Source organism: Carassius carassius, chromosome 26, assembly GCF_963082965.1.
Source record: "Carassius carassius chromosome 26, fCarCar2.1, whole genome shotgun sequence".
In the NCBI taxonomy this organism is placed as follows: Eukaryota; Metazoa; Chordata; class Actinopteri; order Cypriniformes; family Cyprinidae; genus Carassius; species Carassius carassius.
The window spans coordinates 18075221-18097972 of record NC_081780.1 but is presented as its reverse complement, the minus strand read 5'-3'; the positions used below and the strand labels follow the sequence as shown (position 1 = coordinate 18097972).

Here is a 22752-nt window from a genome sequence, read left to right as displayed (position 1 = left end):
CTTGCTCAGAATATGCATGATTATAAAATCACAACCCTGATCCCATTAACATATACATCAACATGTATTCAGTATTCATCTTTAGAAGTCTTGGTCAATGGGTCTTGCACGGCAGTTACAGTGAGTCCATTAAACACTGTATTCCATTATGTATGAATGTTGAAAGGGCTTTTGAGACAGTCTTTGCACAAATTGGTTTGCTGCTGTGATGACAGTGCAGTCATTACGCATCCATTAGCAGGAAAATAAACATGGTTTGTTTTGGCTGTGTGTATATGGTGAACTAGATGACTGGTAAGAGTAAATTAGGATGAGGAAGAGGCGATGCTCTGTCAGAGTGGGAGGGGGTGTCATTGTTATGAGGTTACTCTTTTCAGACACTCTATTATTGTGACATTAAAGGGCAACTAAACCCCTGGTCAGAGCCTGACTCCACCCACTGGCAATATTTGAAAAATGCTGAAAAGTGGGCAGAGCACAGCGGAGATAGAGGGGATGAACCGAGGGCGGGGCGTGAACATGAGACCCGCAGTGACGGATTGATTGACAGCTGCTGTCAGAGTCGCTAAAATGGAGAGTGACTATAGTGTCGCAAGTAGCTTTGCAACAGAGCGTTCATTTGAAGTAGAGGACTTTTCTCCCCCACCTTCACTTGAAGTGAATGATGTCGAGGTGTCTGTGGCCTGAGCCATATCAATTCGAGCCGCTGGCTCAAACTGCGGTCTTAAGTCCCTTTTTTAGTGCGAGCTGTGTGGAGAAGCCCATTTTCACCTCCATTGCGTTGGAAAAGCAATCCCGCGTAAAATGCAGTTTGCACACTCTAGGCGGGAACTCGCGGTCTTCCAGGCCAAGTGCATGCAACCGCGCCTAATTTTAAAGTCTGCTGGAAAACTATGCAGTCCAGCAGTGCTGTCGCAACCAGCAACAGTACACCTGCATACCATCCTGACCACTGTACTAAATACAGATAAATCTTGGCCAACTTGAAGCTATCCTAATATATGCTCCTAACTATGCTTCTAACAATACTAACGTTACACTAACAACTATGCTAATTAACTACATAGGCTACACAAAATAATCTAAATAACTATATAAATGCTATGCTAAATAGATGCTATAATAGTCTATCCTGGTAATTTTCAATACTCGCAATTCCAACTCCTGACTCACTACAGTCAGTGATTTTGACAGAACAAGATGGTTTTACCCTGCCAAGGGCATGGTAACTCGTACAGAGGGGCGTGGTGAGCTGGAAACCGCTTACGTCACCTGCCACCTCAACATCCAATAGGAAAAATCAACTGTAGTAGCCACCGTCCAACCTGAAGAGAGCAGCACTCAGACGTTTTTACACCATATATTGTATAATTAAAACACTTTATACTCAAATGTCAAAAAAGTTACTCGAATCAATGAACAGCACTAATAAAGCCCCATTCTTACAGATCATTAACTAAAAAAAGTTGGTTTAGGGTTTAGTTACTCTTTAAGGAACAGCAAGCAGCTTGGACCCCTTAACACACAGTTATTGCTCCAATGTACACACCAACAGAGCCAAACATAAAATTGATTTTCACTCAGGTTGGAGACCAATAAGTTGTATGTTGACTAAAGCAAGAGGAACCCATTAGAAAGCATCCAATTTCACAGTTAAAGTCCCGATATAGACACTAGCAATCGTTCTCCATTGGACTCAACTTTAACTAGACAAAGATTAAACGGCATTTTATAACCATTTTACTTCCAGAATGTGATATATTTCAGGGTGAAACGACTAAAATTACAAAAATGCAGGGTGTGACTTGCATTTATCCTTCCCTTCTATGATGATTCTATTACAATTATTTTATGTATTTTTAAGGTGGGATGGGGGATATAAAGTAAAAATGTCAGGGTGGTACAATGTGATGAAGAAAAATGATATGATATTATATGATATGCCCCTTGATATATGATAAAATTCCTGAAAAGACAATGTTATTAAGTAGTTTTGTTCTTGTAATCTTTTAGTATTATTTCTTTATGATTTTAATAAAAGTTCCTTTAAAAAAACACATTTATCTTTTAACTATATTCATAATCTATTTAAAAAATGGTATTTAAAAATCTTTCATCCACCAAATTGAAGTCATGTAGGGTGACCAAAAATGATGCACCAAACGCACAGAAAACAAACAATTAAAGCTGCAAGCTGCAAGTCTGATCACCATCACAGGTGCAATTCATGAGGATTGTGTATATAAGCTGGACTATCACAACAGTTCAACTCGAAGTCTTGATTTGCTGTGTCTGTCATTTCTGAGCGTTACTACTCGTGTTTGTTTTCCTGTTGCCGATCCTGTTTGATATCCTTTACGTACCTTTGCTGCCTACCTACCGACCCTTGCTTGTTACTGGATTTTGATTCTCTGTTCTCCCTACGTTGCTGATATTGCTGGTACTGACCATTGCCTGTACGACTACGAGTTTCTGCAATAAAGCCTGCATATGGATCCCATGTCGAGTTCTGGGTCATTACAATTATAAACAGTTGTATCATTATTAAACACTCGTTAGGCACTTTACTTCCACTTTTAGAACATTTTGTTCATTTTTATTGAAAATAAATTCTAATGTGACGTGATGGGAAAAGTAAGAAGAACGAACTCGGCAAATGCCGGACTCTAACCCAATCAATCGTGTTACAAGCTAGTTTTCCGTGCCCAAAACATTACTGCCTACACCATTGAAGACGTTATTCACGTGTGTCGTATTTAACCTTGTGTGTCGATGGAGGGTGGAGCTACAGTAGATTTGCACTTAGTAATAGATACAGTCAGCATCTAGTCATAGCTGGGAGTGTGGCAAGGGCGGAGTCGGCGTGGGGGAAAACACTGCGAACAACGTGTGTATCTGAATGACAAAAATGCACATATTGAGCACTCATTCCCAGAGACATGTAGAACAATTGTAGTCTCTTTTAACTTTAATATTCATATACACTAATCCATATCGATATTTGATTCATTTTACAGCCCTAATGTAGATGTATTCATTCAAAAATAGCCAAAATCCTTGACGTTCTGCTTTATACAGCAAGTTCTATTTTTGACTGGATTCAGCGATTCAATCGTTTCACAAACACAGACGGGGTGAATTTATGAATGAAAGTGTAAAAGTTCTGACACAAAACTAAGTTGTTATGTGTCCACACGCTTTTTTAAGTGGGTTTATTTTCGACACTAGGCTAACGTTACATAGTTTAGCTTCAAGTAGAATGATAAGGCTAATTATATATGCATGCCACTTTCTGAAACAACCTTACACAGTTTTGATAACGTTAATAATGAACACGATGTTAATATAGCCTGCCTGTGATGAAATGCCGACTGCACACATACACATGCTTAGTCTTGGGATTCCACAACTTCCCTTGATCATCCTCACAACTTATTGCTTGTAGCCATTTTGTCATCCTTTCTGGCTCTGTATGTTTATTAGGAAGGATGTAGAACTTCAATTCATAATTTGTTAGTTTATTGGAGGTACAGAAAACGACACAGCAACTCTTCGGCGTGATTGTCCCGTGTATTTCAATTGGCGCCAAGGCAATGTTTTCCCCCACGAGCTAAATTCACATCACGTGACGGGGCGTTCCCGGGGGCGTTCCCAGACCAACCGTCTGTATCTATAGAGACTCAGAATAATTTTGTTTTCCATTTGCATTAAGATTAAGTTTATTACCACACTGGCAAAATGTGTACCACACTAAGTAAAATGCACTTAATTTAGACCCCCCCCCCCCCCCAGGAAACAAGACTGAGTATCTTATTTAATTTTCTTAAATAGAAAATCAATCTTTGAATGAACACGCAGAATAACATTTTAGAGTGAAATATGGATTTGAAATACATTTTCTCACTGGCCTTCCTATCAGTTTATTACTGTAAGGCAGATAAACAGAATAAGGATTTGGTGAAGGAGTCTTTTTGAATGATTAATTAAAAGAACAGCTCCGTAAGAGCAGTTTGTCTGTAATTTGGACTACATTGGTCACGTAGTGTGTTTATTTTTGCATGTAGCCCTTGGTGAGCTTTTGTGGTGTGTAACATGAGAAAAATTTATAATTAAAGGTATGCCTAACCAGGGCTGGCTTTGCCGACAGGCGGCCGCCTGGGGCGCCATCTGCTGGATGGGGCGCAAAATTGCAGAATTAAAAAAAAAAAAGTTAATTAACTGTATGTATCGTATTATGAAAGCTGCGCACGCGCTGTACACTTTTACTGTGCACTGTCCACACACTGCTTGTATTTGTCCATTTCTTTTGCTAGATTTACAATCCTAAAAAACGACTGAGTCACTCTGACAGGCAGCTTCTCTCGCCTTGGGCACCAAATAACCTAGAGCCGGCCCTGTGCCTACCAACAAAATTGAGAACTCTCCATATTTCATGTTTGGACACGAACAACACCATTCTGTCCACAGCCAATTTATTTTTATTCTACGGTTAGAAAAGTGCTGCAAATACTCTTAGTAATCCACTCTACCAAGAGCTGTCACTCGTCATACAGTATAGAATGTCATGGTGATAACAAAAGTCACTTTTGATATGTGCTAAATGGCAAGACACCAAATAACAAGACAGCTGTCACTATGAGTGTACTATATCTTATATAGTGTACTCATGAATTATTTATATTGCCATTGGCAAGAAGCTCTAGAAGATAAACCTGCCCATTAAATCATACTCACAGATGTGTTGTGCAGCTGGAGTTGGGTGTCGTGGGGTCCGTGAGATGTAGTGTAACAGGAGGAGAATGCTGGGCTGACAGGAGGAAACCAACTGATAGGATACACAGACTCAATACAGTACCTGTACAGAAAGAATTAAAATTCATTTTGACATATCTCAAAAGGTTTAGAATAGCATTTCAAATAACGAGAAAGTAGTGGAAACTTGAGCAAGTTGTCAGACAGGGAAGTTGCAAAAAGGACTATATTTGTCTAACCGGTTTTTGAGTCCAAGGTACAATGTAAGTATATCTTTCGCATAGTGGTAATATGTTTTTGCCAGAGGTGTCAAGTAACGAAGTACAAATACTTTGTTACTGTACTTAAGTAGAAATTTGGGGTATCTATACTTTACTTGAGTAATTATTTTTCAGCCGACTTTTTACTTCTACTCCTTACATTTTAAAAATAGCTTTGTTACTGCTATTTCATTTCGGCTTGTTTTCATTCCGGCTTGTCATCATTCAAAAAAAAAAAAAAAAAAAACTATCCAGATAAATCGCGCCATCCGGATGGAGTGAATTTGATTGTGGTTGGATGAGAAGTATAAACATATACCATTCCGTCACCCTATTGGTTTGTACGCGATCCATTGCACCTGCACATGACACAAATCACATCACACTCCAGCCAGGACATAGCCAGTTTTGTGTTCGTTTATCAAAAAATATATTTCTTAAAAGTAGGGTTGGGTATGGAACAGGTATCCGATCGCCTCAGAGTCAGTCCGCTTAAATTTCATATGAAACCGGCGTCAGACCGGTCTCCTCCCCATCTTTCAGCGCGCTCTTCAACCCGCAGACCCTGAGCGGAGCAGCGCATGCACACTTAAACACAATCAGAGGACACAAGGTATGGGTTTATCAATAGATTGCTATAATATCCGTATCTGTGCAGTTCTTTGTCATAAATACAGTTTACAAAAGGTCACGAAGAAGCAGTCGCTTTCTCATCTACTGTATAGTTTTCGCTTGTCACACCACAGCCGTTTCCTCCAACAAAAATCTAGCCCTTAACACATATGAACGAACACATACTTTAGTTACACTTATTTAAATATACTTAATTTAATCATACGTACTTTATACATACACTAGCTACTGTGCAAAAGTCTTAGGCACGTTAGTATTTTTCAGGGAACTACACTGCGACCAAAATGGTCGCATATGCGACCTTTTGAAGTGCCATTGCGACCCAAATTTTTATGGGGTCGCAAATGTATCACTGATTATTTTTGTACCTACTTATGTGTTATGCTAAGATTTAATATGAGCATTTATTAAAACAGAAATGTGTATTTTAAGAATACGTTTTATAACGTGCTCCGAGCATTCAACACATCAAGTTGGCTTCAGCCCCGCTATGCGGGAAAGCTGAACTGAGCATCTGGATACTCGCGCGCTGTGTTCGGTGCGCACGAGAGAGAGCCGTGTCTCGTGGACAGCAACTCTGAACTGAGCTCTCCTTCAGGATGTTCGCGTCCTCCTGCACCTGAACGAACAAAAACAAATCGCAGTTTAAATAAACAGAAAAAAAAGCGAAAGAGCTCAATTCAGCACCGCGGTGTTCTGGTGTTCAGGACACACGCAGAGACGCGTCTCAAAGTCTTCTTGCTTTTGTACCATCTGTGGTTATGTCTTAATTGAAAGTAAAGAGCTGAGAAGGAAATCGGATGTGTATCATTATAATGGATGCACTGTCTCTTAAAGTGACCGCGCCTAATTTACTAGCTCTGCTGTCAGTGTCTTTAATGTATGAAAATGAAAGTAAATCACTCACTGCTCTTGACTGAATTACTTTGTAGTTTTAACAAGAATTTATCCAAAGTCAATCCAAAAATCAGATAGAATTGATTATATTGTTTTACTAGTGGGTGCAGGACACTAATTCATTTATGTAAGTGAGTATGGCAAAATACAGTGATCTGTGAAATATTATACCCAAAAAAATCTTCATACTGTAGACTACCAGTGAAATTGATTTAAATAAAATTTATTAGGGAACTGACCATGTTTTGCTTGTGTTTCTTTCTTTAATTGCTAATGCAACCTTTTCACACAACAGGCTGAACCAAATTAAGCATTGCTTGCTTGGTAACTGTTCAACAAAGTATTGATAGTTGTGTTAATATTGTCATACTGACAGTTGTCTGAAGTTTTGGTTGATTCCATTACATATCTTTCTATCAAAGTAATCCGACATTATCAAGATGAATTTGTTCTGAGTTATTGTCATATTTTATTACCAATTTCTAAACTACAGCAAATAAACTGATAATGTGAGAAATGTTGAAGGTGTCTGAATACATTTTGGTTTGATTGTGTATTTTATTTTACAGTGAAGACTATGCAGTGCTATTTTAAATTAACAAAAACAAACTTAAAAAAATGTAAACATTGTGTAAATAGCACAAATAAATAAATAGAATGAACATACAGTACAAATTAAACAATTTTAAGCAGGGCCCACTACAACCTTCCCCTCTAACCCCAGCACTGTGTGTACTGTAAGAAATAGAACAAGGCATGTGGTTTAAAAGATGGCAAGTAAAATAAAAAACACATCTGTATGCAATACAGTTTCATTATTGTTCATTATTATCCAGTAATTAATGTACTATAAATAATTTGTGCGACCAAATCATGTTTTGCGCCAGTAACTGAAAAAGTTAGCTGTAGTGTGCGAGGAGAAAATATCAGTTTACATTTCCAAACATTCATTTTGCCATTGTCAAACTGCTTGTGCATTCAAAATAACACTAGATTATTATTAAAATGAATGGTAAACTGATATTTCCTATGGCCACACTACAGCAAAAGATATAAATAACTGGCTTAAAACCCTTTTTTGGGGTGAAAATACTATTTTTTCTTTTCCATAAGACTTTTGCACAGTACTGTATTTTAAAAAAGACATTGTTGCTACTTTATAAAGAATGACCAAACAGTTATTAACAGAACTAATTAAAGACAGTGACAGACAGCACTCATCTTAACTAAATATCAGAGTGAGTGACAGAGATACAGTAGAAACATTATGTGTGCTTTTGTATTAAATAATGACCCAGATTGTGAAATACATTTATTAGCCTTAGATTAAGGGAAGCACAACTTGGCAAATGAGAGCATCCAAGGTAAAAGTTATGGATTTATTTTAAATATTTGTAATGTTCTTTAAAGTTATCCATAGTTTTTTTGAGGTTCTTTTTTTTAAGTATCGGTTCAGGCACTGTTTAGGTGCCGGTACCGTTTTAAAAGTATCGAAAAGGCACTGGACCCTACTTAAAAGTTATTATTTCTCACTGGCTCATTTACCAAATGGGTGCTTTCTCTTCCTCCTCCACAAATTAAGCTACTGTAGGTAGTTCGTTAGCGAGACGTTTTAATAAATTATCGTTTGCGATTGATGACGCGATTGACAATGTTGTGATAACTAGGCTTTACCAACTTTGTAACTCGTTACCCCCCGAACACTGGACATAGCAGACGTATGTACCGAATACAAGAAGCTATCAATCAAGAAGGTATCAGGATTATGAGTTATTTTTCATTTTTAGTTTTTGATTAATCACTTGGATTAATCATTAATTTTTACAGCACTATAATGTTTGTTGTAAATAGACAACCATACAAGGTTAATTGTTACTAAGCCTGCACCAATGTTCTTGTCTATTGCCCTCGCAGATTACTGCATCTAAGCTTGGATGTACATTTACATTCCATTAAAGGTTATTAATGATGATATGCTTCTGAAGTTTGACTTTTTGCACCATAACAATACTTATTGGCAGCTAGTCATCATATCTCTAGCTCTTTAATGTATATGCATTGTACTACAATGCGTTCATTTTCAATGGGCATATATGCGGCTGAAACAGGTAGCCTAGTGCATCCCAAATTTTTCAACATGAACATTTTAATATAACATTATAGTCATTATGGCCTTTAGAAAAATGTTTTTTTGAGGAGGTGGGGTAGTGCCCAATAGGCCCCTGTGGCACGGCCCAAGCTTTTGTTCTTAATGGCATTTTTTCCCTTACATTACTTTTACTTTTATACTTTAAGTAGTTTTTTAAAACAGTACTTTTACACTTTTACTTGAGTAAAAAGCTTGAGTTGATACTTCAACTTCTACAAAAGTTTTTTTAAACCCTAGTATCTATACTTCTACTTGAGTAATGAATGCCAATACTTTTGACACCACTGGTTTTTGCTTTCATTTTAAACAATTTCATTACAGTATCTGTTGGCCAAAACAATTGTTTCATGTTTGTATATTACAAACATATGAACTCGCCCCCATCCCCCTTAACTAGTGAGTTAAAAAGGCACCCAAATGTTAACAAGCATACATTTTGAACGTGCTGGAATATTTTCTGCTTTTTCAAGGATGTAAGAATCTTACCAAAGATGCTTCCCAACGTAAGTCTGCGTCTGCCCACCCTTTCAACCAACCAAACGCCCAGCAAAGTAAACAGAAAATTTGTGAACGCTGTTACAGTCACTAGCCAGATGGCCAATTTGTCATCACGTACTCCAGACATCTGCAGAATGGTGGCGCTGTAGTACCTATAAACACAGTGCAAAGGAAACACATATATAAGTTCCCTGGTGTTTTTCCAACCCTTTTTTGTAGGTTACATATCAGGTTACTTTTTATGGATAGATTCCGTTCTGACTGAAAAGCAAGAATGCAGTCACACTGCATTCTCTGTATTATCCCTTACAAATAATAAGAACATGTTAGCATGTATTTTTGGACATACAGTACACTTTAGTTACTGCTTCTCTGACTGAGCGAGCCAAACAGTGCTACTTCGCCCACATATGATCCAATGAGATTATGGCCTTGCAACTCTTTCTCTTTCTGGCTGATGTCATCTTCTTTACTATTAAAAACATGCAATATACTGTCATTCTATACAGTAATGAAGAATGTACTCAGAAACACAGACTCACTCTCATCTGTGGCATCAGCACTTGAACACCGCATAATGGATGCAAGGTTAAGCGAGAGAGCGACACTCGAGCAAAAGTGTTTTTCTCCAGACAAAGGATTGAAGCAGGAAAATATTCATTAACCCAAAGTAAAATGCCATCTTCCTGCTCTCTCTCTCACACATTCATAAGGGATTTGCATTATTATATGCTGCCATAGTCTTTCATGCCGGCTTATACAGAATTACCTCATCCAAGGATTAAAATTCTTTCACTTACTCACCTTCATGTCATTCCAAACTTACATGATTTTATTTCAGAATTTTCACCCTGCTCTTTTCCATATAATACAAAGAAAATGTTGACCAATGAGTGGCTCAAGCTCCCAAAAATAGTCAGTGATTGCAATAGTCTTGAGATTTGGTCTCAATCATTCATGAGATGTCAAATTGTGCATATTTAAAATCACAATAATTAGATTTGACAGCAACAGTGGATGGCAAAATTGTGATGGCAAAAAGTGAATATCAAATGCACACATTTACAAGGGGAAGATTTGGACAACAATGATGTGTTTAAAGACTGAAAGATACTCTGTGCAAGTATGCATCAGCTGGGCTTCATAAATCACTAGCTGCATCCAAAATCTGATACTCTAATATTATATAGTAGGTGAAAATAAGTTTGTGAAAAGAGTATCAGACACAGTGCTCATAAAACAGTTGGAGAAAAGTACCTGGATGACTTACAACTTCCAGCTTCTGATGGGCGCATTTGATGGACATTTTACCATCCCATTGGAGAGTAGGTTTTATCCAAATAGAGATACAAATAATTCTGCCAATGTTACAGATAATAGAGTGCGACAATCAAGTTCCAGAAGTAAAAACTGATTTGTAAAGATAAATTACAAACATTAGAGACAAATCTGTTGTGAGTTCTAGATTGTTAATTGATGGTATATGCTTTTGTTAAGCCATTTTTTTTTGTTTTTGTTTTTTTACATTATTTCAACTTATATTAAAAATAATATGTTTAACAGATGGATATGGTGAAAAAGTACATAACCCATGATGCTGTTCAGAAAATTCAACCTAAAATCAACAACTTTAAATAAATAGTTTTATATTTCTCCATTTTTAATTTGTCATTACCAGTGTTTCATGGGTTTGTAGTTCTTACCCTCACAGTCTAGTACTGACTGGATTGAAGCAAACATTGTTTAACTTCAAATAAAAATAATGTTGCAATTCACTTTGTAACTGTTTCATGGCTTATAATGCAAACAAAGACTTTTTAAAATCTCTATTGGGGAGAAAAAAAAATGAATGGAAAAATACTTGAAACCAGCTAACTTAATACAGTATATCGTGCCTGGGTTTTTATTTCAGACATCTAGACAACTTATTGTTACCTGATCCAATTAATGCAAGAATGCATGCTAAGTACACAACAAAAACAAATACACTGGAAAGAGCTGATGAATTCCACAGAAATTGTGTGGTTTTTCAGTACAAGTAATCTCAGTAGAAAGTCTGTATGTCCACTTCTGCTATTACTAAAGAGAATTTAACAAGAGATACAGAGATTTTGTGTTAAAAAAGAACAGAAACAATGCTTTCAATCTACCCGCTGAGACACTCTCTCAGTGTGTAGAAAGTACACATTCTGCTCAGAGAGTGTTGATAAGAAGAACTGCTGTGAAATCACACATTTTGGGGTCTCTATTGTTTGGTCTACTGTGTCAGTTTTAAACTAGAAACAATGTTTAATTAGGCAGAGATCCAGGACAGATGGTGTCTGTGTTCGAATTCAACAAAGAGACTTAAAAACGTCTGGTTACTATGGTTATGGTTACTAAACGTTTATTTTGTGACATCTGAAATCTGGCATGTGAAGTGTAAAAAAGTGAATGAGTGTTTTCTATGTTTGGTTGCAATAACAAATATAACCATATCTGCAATAACCAACAAGCACTAAAGTAAAACAATATAAAAAAAATTGCATCCACACTGTAAGTGGTTCTAAGTAGGGCTGTTCGATTCCACAATTTTTGGAATCGATTCCGATTCCAATTCCTGGTCCTGGTCCTGGAATCGAATGGAATCGACTCCAAGAATCGATTCCTCACTGTTGTTTTCGATTCTTTTCCAATTCTTTTTTTTTTTTTTTAGATTAAAAGGAACCTAATCTCACCATGATGACTGCAGACCCTCAGTGACGTCATGATCTATTCATTCATGCAGCACTCAAAATTGTGCCAGTTCCACCGTAAAATAACCTCTGAATCATTTATATATATATATATATATATATATATATATATATATATATATATATATATATATATATATATATATATATATATATATATATATATTGAAAATAATCTTTTATCTCACAACTGCTGTAATTATGGCTTAGGTGAATTGTGCTTCTGAACCGAAAGGCTACATCCTAAAATTCAAATGATCAGTGCCGGCTCGTTTTCTTTCTGTTTATTTTCGTGAATTTAAATGTGTGCAGCCTTTGACGGATGTAGCCTTCCGTTAGAGAGACACCCATAGATAAGCTTTGTTGAACTGAAAAATACTCTGAATGAGGAGTCGATTCCCCTTGATGAGACTCTCGATTCCCAACGCCTCGGAATCGAGGAATCGATTCTTTTTGGAATCGATTCCCAGCTCTAGTTCTAAGTAGCATTTGGCATATTTATTTGCATGACTCCTGAAAAAGGTTGGGGAGGTCTTGTTTAAACTGGTCTTACGTTTGGTCAACCACTCAACCACTACAGGTCTTACGTTTAGTCAAGCCGACAGTTACTTGAACCTCTTCAAAACCAGCAATACAGACCAGCCTTCAAGTTTTTCTTGCCTCGCTTGTGTTATCACCTGTGCTGGGTACTAACTGTGTGATTACATATAATCTGGATAACATAATCAGACTCCAAAAATTAAGTACTTAGAGTATTATATTTTAAAATGCTCATGATCAGATTACAGTTACTTTTTTATGGGTTAAATAATTACAAATTGTTCACACAATGGCAGTATATTATTCATTATTTATTTTTTACATTTTCCTCTCTAAAAATCTTGTTGTGTCATTGCATTTAGCTTTGACTGCAGGTTATCAAATAAAATATTTAACGCATTCTCATCCCAAGGCGTCATATACTGACCCTCTTGACATTTCGTCAACATCCTACGCATATGGCACCCTCTAGCGTCAATATGAGACACAGATTATGGGTTAGGGTGAGGGTTAGGGTTAGACCGCTAAGAGGCGCCTTCTGGCCCATTTTTATCTGCTTTTAATATTGACGCTAGAGGGTGCCATGTGCGTAGGATGTTGACGAAATGTCAAAAGGGTCAGTACATGACGCCTTGGGATGAGAACGGTCTGAAATATTTATATTTTTAGTATTCAAGTAACTTTTATTATTTTAATATTATTATTTTATTTATTATTAGCTTCTCATAAACTCACAAACCCACTACAGGTCTTACGTTAAATCAATTTGGGAAACCCCAGTGTGATCAATAAATAAATGTAATACATTTTCTCTCTTTGTCTTTTTATATAAATATGATGTTTAAATGTAAATTTAAAACAAGTTACATAAAAAGTAATCTTAAAGTAATCTAAAAAGTAGTCTGAATACATTACCTAAAATTATTAACCTAGATTACATTACTAACTACAATTTTAATCATGTCATTTATAATCAGTACAATCTGTAAGTAATCTACCCAGCTCTGGTTATCACATTTCTAAACCATTTACCATACGAATCTTGTGAAAGCCAGTCACCTTTCACATTAAAGAAAAAAACAAACAAACACCCACACTGACAAATACATTGCTGTCAATTGTTCATAATGCTTTTTCACTCTTTCACTCTCATGCATTATTGACACCAATATGTCAAAATTATTATTATTTTTTTTTTTACTGTAAATCATATTATATATATATATATATATATATATATATATATATATATATATTTTTTTTTTTTTTTTTTTTTTTTTTTTTGACCCCCAGCCAGCATCTATCAGATTGCGTTACATCACTCAATTAAAACGCTCCAATTATTTAGCCATTCAACACATGACGCCAAAGGGTCTCAGCTGTGAGACATTGAGCATTTAACCAACTTATGAAAAAAGATAGTTTTGGCAGCTAATGCTAATTTAAACTGAATTAATTCCCACTTTCATGAAGACTGGACTACCATTAAGCTTTACGAAGACTGTCACACATCGATTGTGTGTACCTGCTGACCCAGGCCTCTCTGAGGAGAGTACCACGTTTGTCTAGTTCTCTGTTCACAGTATTCCCTTGTGTGTACGTGTTTAAAAGTGATCTGTCTTGATCCTTAAAAGCATCCTGGCTCCATTCCATTGAGTTGATGAAAACTGGAAGCCTTTGGTTGCCCTCATCCAAAGGTTTTCTTTCTTCTTGAAAAAAATACTCATTCCCTAATTGTCTCTTCTATTGGCCACAAGCATGCTGAATAAAAACCCTGATAAAAGAAGAAACGGGAAACAGTACCGTAGTTCAGTGATAGAGAGATGAGGAATTGTTTGTGGTAAAAGTGGTGTCAGGAAATGATAAGAATGAAGTCTAAGCCACTGATGAGTGTTCACTACAAGTGTAGAAAATAGATGTGTCTTATTCCTTGCACACCATGTCAATTGCTCTCTTTACCTGTTTCATAATACAGTGGTTCTGGCAGTGGGTCAGTGACCCCTGTGGATTTCATCAGATAATCTCAGCTGCAGATCTGCAGGTCTTCAAGTGGCTGACACCACCTTCTGCCATTTAATAGTATTAGTATTAATAAATGCAAGATAAGGACACCAAATATCATATGCATTTGTAGCCTGTCTTTAAACCACAAATGAGCAAAGTGAGCCAAAAAAAAAAAAAACACTTTAGCTCCGCCCATTCCCTTAAAGCACCATGAACGACATAATAAAGTTGGTTTACCTACAGTAAAAACATTGATCACGAATCATGATCATTTTAACAAGGTCAGTCCATCACGACCAGCAAAATTACCAGCTGTTTAGTTATTAACCAAAACAGAAACTCGTTTCTTGACTTTTATAGCTTACATAAGCTGGATTGTTGATGCTGATAGTTAAAAGATTCTCAGTGATGCAGAAGAACAGAAAAACAAAACAGATTGACCTTTAGAATTATGCTTGCGCTAACGCAGTCACGACTTTGTGCTGTTAACCTTCATACAAATGTCTCGGCACACAAATGAAAGATTTCTTTAAATGCGAAATGGCAAAATCCGTGGACTAATGCCAAGGTGTGAGATGGATTCTCTGAAAACAGTTCAACTGTTTGAAGAACACTCAGACATAACCGTGCATGGCAAATTCCCCCCAGACTTCTCGATATGAGTCAAGGAATCAACAGAGATGTCAGATTACGAGCAAGGGCTGGGGGAGGGCTCTGATGGTGATAGAAGAGGTAATTGGTGAGTGTTTGGATGAGATAAAGGACTGGTGTGGTTGATGTCTAGACTGGATCTCATTTGAAATGGCCACGTCAAGAGTATTAACCATTTTTTGATCTTTTGAGAAAAATCTTGACTCTATAGGAAAACCTACAGTCATCTTTAAAACTCAAGGCTTCTCATTGCAGATCTGAAACTAAGCTGGAACATGGACATCTGATGTCAAAAAGATGAATACATTTCAACACAGAGGTAGATGAAACATACTAAAATACTCTTTCAGTTTTTTTTTCTTTTTGAATCAACATACAGAGCAATCCTGATTAAAGACTCTTATGAGCCACTTCTTTTCACTTTTACATGTATTGATTTAGCAGATGTTTTCACCCAAAGTGACTTACAAATTTCTAGTGAATCACAAACACTTAAAAATATAAGTGTTTGTGCTGTAAATAACTTATAGCAGATTCTGAATTAATCGGACTGGTTTACTGAACTGAATCATTCATTTCGCCATGTATGACTCAGTAAGTCAAAAACTTATTTGTCAGGGGTGCGGTTTATAATGAGCGCACGAAGAAGAGGATTAACATAAACAGTCTTTAATTAATCCACACAGAAGGTATCCACAGAAGGCAGGAAGGTAAACACACACAGTTCAACTTTTACTTTAACACTGGACGAGGGAACACAGGAACAGACTAGAACTAAATACATTGGCAAATGAGAATAATTAACGAAACACACTTGAACCACGGGCCACGGTGGAGAGGATGGAGCTAGGAGCCATGGTGGAGGTGCTGGGTCAAAGGGCCGAGGTGGAGTCCGGGACTCAGAGGCTGGAGAGGAGACCAGGGATCCTCCAGCCACGATGCCGATGGAGAATGTCAGACCTGCATCGATCCCACCGCACAGATTGTGGGCTGAGGGTGAGCAGAGGGACTGCCAGGAGACAGCGGTGGTGATAGTAAGGAATGATATAGATGGGGAGGGAGAGGGTTGCTGAGCGGGAGTTCAAGATGTTCAGGGGGCTTAGGAATGGTGTGTGCTGCCACACACACACCACAAGGCCACTCCCAGCACCGGGAGCACCAACGATAGGGGAACGACCTCCGTGGTCGTTTCTGGACAGGGAGACAGAGAGTTCAGACGAAGGTGGGAGAAAAGGAGGAATGTCTGCATATATATTCAAATAATAGTCCACTGAGAACACCCTCAGCCATGTTGCAGTATTTACCCCCGTGGCGAGCACTGTAGCCGGCTCTTGCACCTGGTCTGACGTCACGGGCTCTGGCTCCGAGGCGATCCTACTTACAAACTTTCAAAATAACAAGTGAAGTTCACCCTCTCAATCCAAGCCCTCAGGTTGCTTTGAAAAGCATCATGCTGGATCAAGTATGTATTTGGACCTTAGTTTTAGTAGTCATGTCAAAGCAGTTACTAAATCAGCATAATATCATCTAAAAATCAAGGCAAGAATTAGATTGTTTTGTTTCCAGTCAAGACTTGGAGAATCTTGTTCATGCCTTTATCAACAGCAGGGTGAACTATTGTAATGGGCTCCTCAGCCGCCTTCCCAAAAAGACCATTAGACAGCTGCAGCTCATCCAGAACGCTGTGGCTGTGGCTTACCCTCCTTGACAACTCCTTGACAATGGTCAAGTCAGTAGTCTTTCCCATAATTGTGGTTGCATGTTCTAAACTAGCCCAGGAAGTACCCAGTATTTATACTCAAAATTAATCAAACTAATCAAGCTCAAAATGGAATATTCAAATTTTTTGAGATACTGAATTTTTCATTTAACCATCAAAATAATGAAAAATACTCTTGAAATATTTCAGTTTGTGTGCAATGAATCTAGAATATAAGAAAGTTTACTTTTTTTTATTAAATTACAAAAAATGATTACATTTTCCATGATATTCAAATTTTTTGAGATGTAAATCATTTTCAAAGTTTTTACATTTTTTGTTTTATTGTTGTGATTTTTCTTCTTCTCTTTTATGTAAAGCACTTTGAATTACCATTGTGTATGAAATGTGCTATATAAATAAGCCTGTCTTGCCTTGCCTTGCCTTTCTCACACACACTATACGGCATCAGAGGCAGCATTATAATGACTGAAAGCTCAACAAAACACTGACACTGGATCGTGACATCACAGAATGTCAAGATGACTAGCATTTGTATGTGTGTGATTAATTACGCAGTGGGTATAATCACTCATCACCAGAAGGTTGGTGTCAGTCTTGTTTTAGACCAACAACTATACCATATACTGTACACTATATATGTACTACATACAACTATAACCCAACTGACTTTATAAATATTCAGAGATCATGAAGTGAAGTGAAGTGAAGTGACGTGACATTCAGCCAAGTATGGTGACCCATACTCAGAATCCGTGCTCTGCATTTAACCCATCCGAAGTGCACACACACAGAGCAGTGAACACACACACACACACACTGTGAACACACACCCAGAGCAATGGGCAGCCATTTATGCTGCGGCGCCCAGGGAGCAGTTGGGGGTTCAGTGCCTTGCTCAAGGGCCCCTAAGTCATGGTTTTGAAAGTGGAGAGAGAACTGTACATGCACTCCCCCCACCCACAATTCCTGCCGACCTGAGACTCCAACTCACAACCCTTCGATTGCGAGTCCGACTCTAACCATTAGGCCATGACTTCCCCTAGCTAGCTATAGTCCTGTGTCCTGTATCCTGTATAGTCCTATAGTCATGATCATAGTTATAGTCCTGTGGGAAATGATATGACAGTTTGTCAAAGGTTTTAGATCAGGGGTTCTCAACTCTGAGCAGTCCACTTTCCTGCTTTAGCCTTATCCTTGATCAAACTTGCCTGCCAAGAACTTTCTTATAATCCTGAAGATTTTGATTAGCTTGTTCAGGTGTGTTTGATTAGGTTTGGAGCTGTACTCTGCAGGTAAGTGGACCACGAGGGCCAGAGTTGAGAACCCCTGTGTTAGATCCAAGCTTAGCTCAGCTGTTGGCAATAAATAGTTTCCAAAAAAATGTCTTGTGATTTGTGATAAAACTAGCTGGAGTTTTGGATGTGACTTCCTTTGACTTTTTCCTTTTTGCCGTTTCCTGGAGGCCTCATTTAATATGTATTAACTAAAATACAAAACAAAATAAAAAAAATAAATGTATAGTTTTTTGATTGTATACATATAGTTGGTGATGGATTTCTATACAAGAAAACACACAAAAACCTCTAGGTGGTTCTATGCAGTCCATCAACAATCTATTATATTAGTGTTTATGACTGAGCTATTTTTAATTTCACTGCAAAACATATTTTCTTAGTATGATAGTCTTGTTTTCTTTTACAAATATCAAGATAAATTTACTTGAGATTGCAAAATAACTTAAGATATTAAATCTTTCAGATTTTTTATTTTTTTTAAATTATATTTTGTGTCATGGTACTCTTGTGAAAATGCGTCAAAGACTGACATGGAAGAGAGGAAATTGTTGAATAAAGTCGTTATTTTTGTTTTCTTTGTGCACAAAAAGTATTCTAATAGCTTAATAAAATTAAGGCTAAACCGCTGATGTCACAGAATATTTTAATGATGTAACTTTCTGGGCCTTGAACATGGTAGTTCCCTGGCTGTCTATGCAGGGTCAGAAAGCTCTCAGATTTCATCAAAAATATCTTATTTTTATCTCAATTTTGAAGATGAAGGTTTTACCAGTTTGGAACGATATGAGGGTGAGTAATTAAAGAGATAGTTCACCCAAAAATGAAAATTCTGTCATGAATTACTCACCCTCAAGTCGTTCCAAACTCGTAAGACCTTTGTATATCTTCAGAACACATATTAAGATATTTTTGTGTACATTCCCAGAGCTCTTTGACAGCAAGGGTACTACCATGATCAAGGTCTTACGTCAACACGGACATGCGTCAGCACGAGCATGCATTGTTTACATGAAGAGGAAGTGCACACATGCTTCGTGATACTCCCCAAAATGAAGGCAAGCTACAACAGACTGGATGAGGAGGAGAATAATTGTTGAACAAAGTTGTTATTTTTGTTTTCTTTGTGGACAAAAGTATTCTTGCAGCTTTGTAAAATTACGGTTGAACTACTGATGTCCCTTACTACGTTTCTGGACCTTGATCGTGGAAGTACCCTTGCTGTCTATGGGAGGGTCAAAGAACGCATCAAAATATATTAATTTGTGTTCCATAGATGAATGATGGTATTACGGGTTTTGAATGACTTGAGGGTGAGTAATTCATGACAGAATTTTTATTTTTGGGTGAACTATCCCTTTAACTAGGCACACAGTATATCATGACACGAAACAAATAGGTTATATTTTTTAACCTTAAGAATGTTATATTTTTATTTTTTAGATTCCTTTATCTTAAAATAATGACTGAAGATCTCAGGCTTTTGGAGTTTTTTTTGTTTTGTTTTTTTGCATATGGACTGACTCATAGAGCAACAGATTGCTTGTGTTTGGTTGAATCTTAGACACAATCCATCTTCTTGATCAACGTGATGTAACAGGAGTAAAGGGACGTAATGGAGAACAGGCTGAGAGCACTGGGGGGGACTGTGGACTCACACTCAGCACTGAAGCCAGTGAGAAATGTGTGTGTGAGAGAGAAAAACAGAGGGAGACACTAAGAGAGAGACAGACAACGAGGTAGAGAGAGAAGCACTCCCATGGGGACTAACCTATTTCACTAATGAAAGGAATGAACATTGTTTCGTGCTCAGATGGTATACAGCATTATATACACACACTGATCTGCACCCAACAACACACAAAAGACAGACACAACCAAATATGAAAGCCATTCATCTGACCAAAGTATTAAGGCTGTTGATGTAGACAGCAGCACAAATGTTGCATAATGGCAATAAAAATTGCTTGCAAAGCCTATAACTTATATTAGATATCAGTAAAGTCTGGTCCACATTGCACGTAATGTTGCCTTTATATCATGTTGGGATGATTTTATGTATGAATTTTATGTACACAAGATAAGTGCACATGAATGTCACAATAAGTGTTTGCAAATGTTTGCTGAAACTATGGATTTGGGAACTGAAGAACTGTTGAACTATGTTGGTAATTACTGAACTGTTATTGAACTTGCGATCATAGTTGGGTAACAATGCTATGGGAAAACGCACCCTAGAACTTGCCGTTTCCAAAAAGCTTTCGCCATTTTTGTTTGCAGTATGAATCAGATGGTCAGTGAACAGACAGTGGGAGGTCCATGGCTGGTAAGCATGAATCATGCACAGCTCCATACGGATCAAAAATCACAGAACGCCAAAGACCAGTGTTGCCAGTACTGTCACAAAGCCAATGAACAAGTCACAGTGTGCCAGAAAGAACAAAAACAGACCAACCATGTATCGCTCGAACCAATTAGTATCGCAGATGACCGCTAGTGCCTCTAATTAGCATCCATCTTTATTAAAACATAGAGATTCCGGCAACAGAGATTAATCTAATACATTTTTTTCCAGGCACAGATTAGGCTCATTTGCTATGCACGCATACACACACACACACACACACACACACACACACAAACACACACACACACACAGGATGCCATCTAAAAAAAAACACGACCACCCAACATTAGTATTTCTGTGTTAGTGTGTAACGACGAAGTAAATGATACATTAATTCATGATTAAGGCATGTGAATAATGGCTTTGGAGTGGGGTGAGGGGAGGGAAAGCTGGTTGCAGGAAAGCAGTCATGTTCAATGTCTGATTGGAAGGAAGCATTAGCACAAGCTAATTACACCACTGCTTCAGTCTACACAGGGGTCTCGCCCCACAGGAGGGGCTGCTGATCACTGATAAAACAAATCTATTGTCTTTGTGTCCAGATATATTAAGGGGTGAAGACACTGACCTTTTCATTAAATTAGCAGTTCATTTGTGGTGTTATAATATATTGCTGTGTATATATACAGTTGTAGTCAAAATTTTACATACACTTTGCAGTATCAGTGAAATGTTAATTATTTTACCAAAATGCATGTTATTTATTTATTTAGTATTTAACCTAAATAGTTTTTTATTTAGTATTTACTGACCTGAATAAGATAATTCACATAAAAGATGTTTACATATAGTCCACTAAAGAAAATTATAAATGGATTTATAAAAATGACCCCGTTCAAAGTTTAAATATGCTTAATTCTTAATACTGTGCTGTTATCTGGATGAGCCACAGCTTTTTTATTAATTTATTAATTAATTCAATCATTCATTCATGAGTTCCTTGATGGTCCTGAACAGTTAAACTGCCTGTTGTTCTTTAGAAAAAATTCCTTCAGGTCCCACATCTTTGGTTTTCCAGCATCTTTTGTATATTTGAATCCTTTCCAACAATGATTTTGAGATCCATCTTTTCACACTGAGGATAACTAAGCTACTCATACATAACTATTACAAAAAGTTCAAACACTCAGTAATGCTCCAGAAGAAAACAATTTATTAAGTGCCTTTAGGTGAAAACTATCAGTAATTTTAAAAATGTTTTAAAAAACTATTTAGCTCATCTAGGATGCATTTATTTAATCAGAAATACAGTAAAACAGTGTGGTGGTACGGCTGCAAAATTATTAATTGTGATAAATTGGATTCAGAATAAAAGTTTGTTTACATACTATATGTGTTTATACATGCATATATTAAGGACAATTTTGTTATAGTTATATATAATATACAAACCCGACTCCAAAAAAGTTGGGACACTATACAAATTGTGAATAAAAACAGTATGCAATGATGTGAAAGTTTCAAATTTCTATATTTTATTCAGAATAAAACATTGATGACATACCAAATGTTTAAACTGAGAAAATGTATAATTGTAAGTGAAAAATAAGTTGATTTTAAATTTCATGGCATCAACACATCTCAAAAGAGTTGGGACAAGGCCATGTTTACCACTGTGTGGCATCCCCTCTTCTTTTTATAACAGTCTGCAAACGTCTGGGGACTGAGGAGACAAGTTGCTCAAGTTTAGGAATAGGAATGTTGTCCCATTCTTGTCTAATACAGGCTTCTAGTTGCTCAACTCTCTTAGGTCTTCTTTGTCGCATTTTCCTCTTTATGATGCGCCAAATGTTTTCTATGGGTAAAAGATCTGGACTGCAGGCTGGCCATTTCAGTATCCTTCTTCTATGCAGCCATGATGTTGTAATTGATGTTGCAGTATGTGGTCTGGCATTGCCATGTTTGAAAATGCAAGATCTTCCCTGAAAGAGACGACGCCTGGATGGGAGCATATGTTGTTCTAGAACTTGGATATACCTTTCAGCATTGATGGTGCCTTTCCAGATGTGTAAGCTGCCCATGCCACACGCACTCATGCAACCCCATACCATCAGAGATGCAGGCTTCTGAACTGAGCGCTGATAACAACTTGGGTTGTCCTTATCCTCTTTAGTCCGGATGACATGGCGTCCCAGTTTTCCAAAAAGAACTTCAAATTTTGATTCGTCTGACCACAGAACAGTTTTCCACTTTGTCACAGTCCATTTTAAA

At 37.2% G+C, this 22752-nt stretch overlaps 1 protein-coding gene across 1 annotated transcript in view; it reads right to left on the bottom strand.

The window, feature by feature from the left end:
• The window catches only part of LOC132105931 (proton myo-inositol cotransporter-like), an 84079-nt gene that overhangs the window by 3735 nt on the left and 57592 nt on the right, over positions 1–22752 (bottom strand). Inside the window, exons 5-6 of the mRNA XM_059511478.1 lie at positions 9178–9341; positions 4735–4855 (exon numbers count right to left, since the gene is read on the bottom strand). Coding sequence (XP_059367461.1) covers positions 4735–4855; positions 9178–9341 — 285 coding nt within the window. The remainder of the gene's footprint in view (positions 1–4734; positions 4856–9177; positions 9342–22752) is intronic.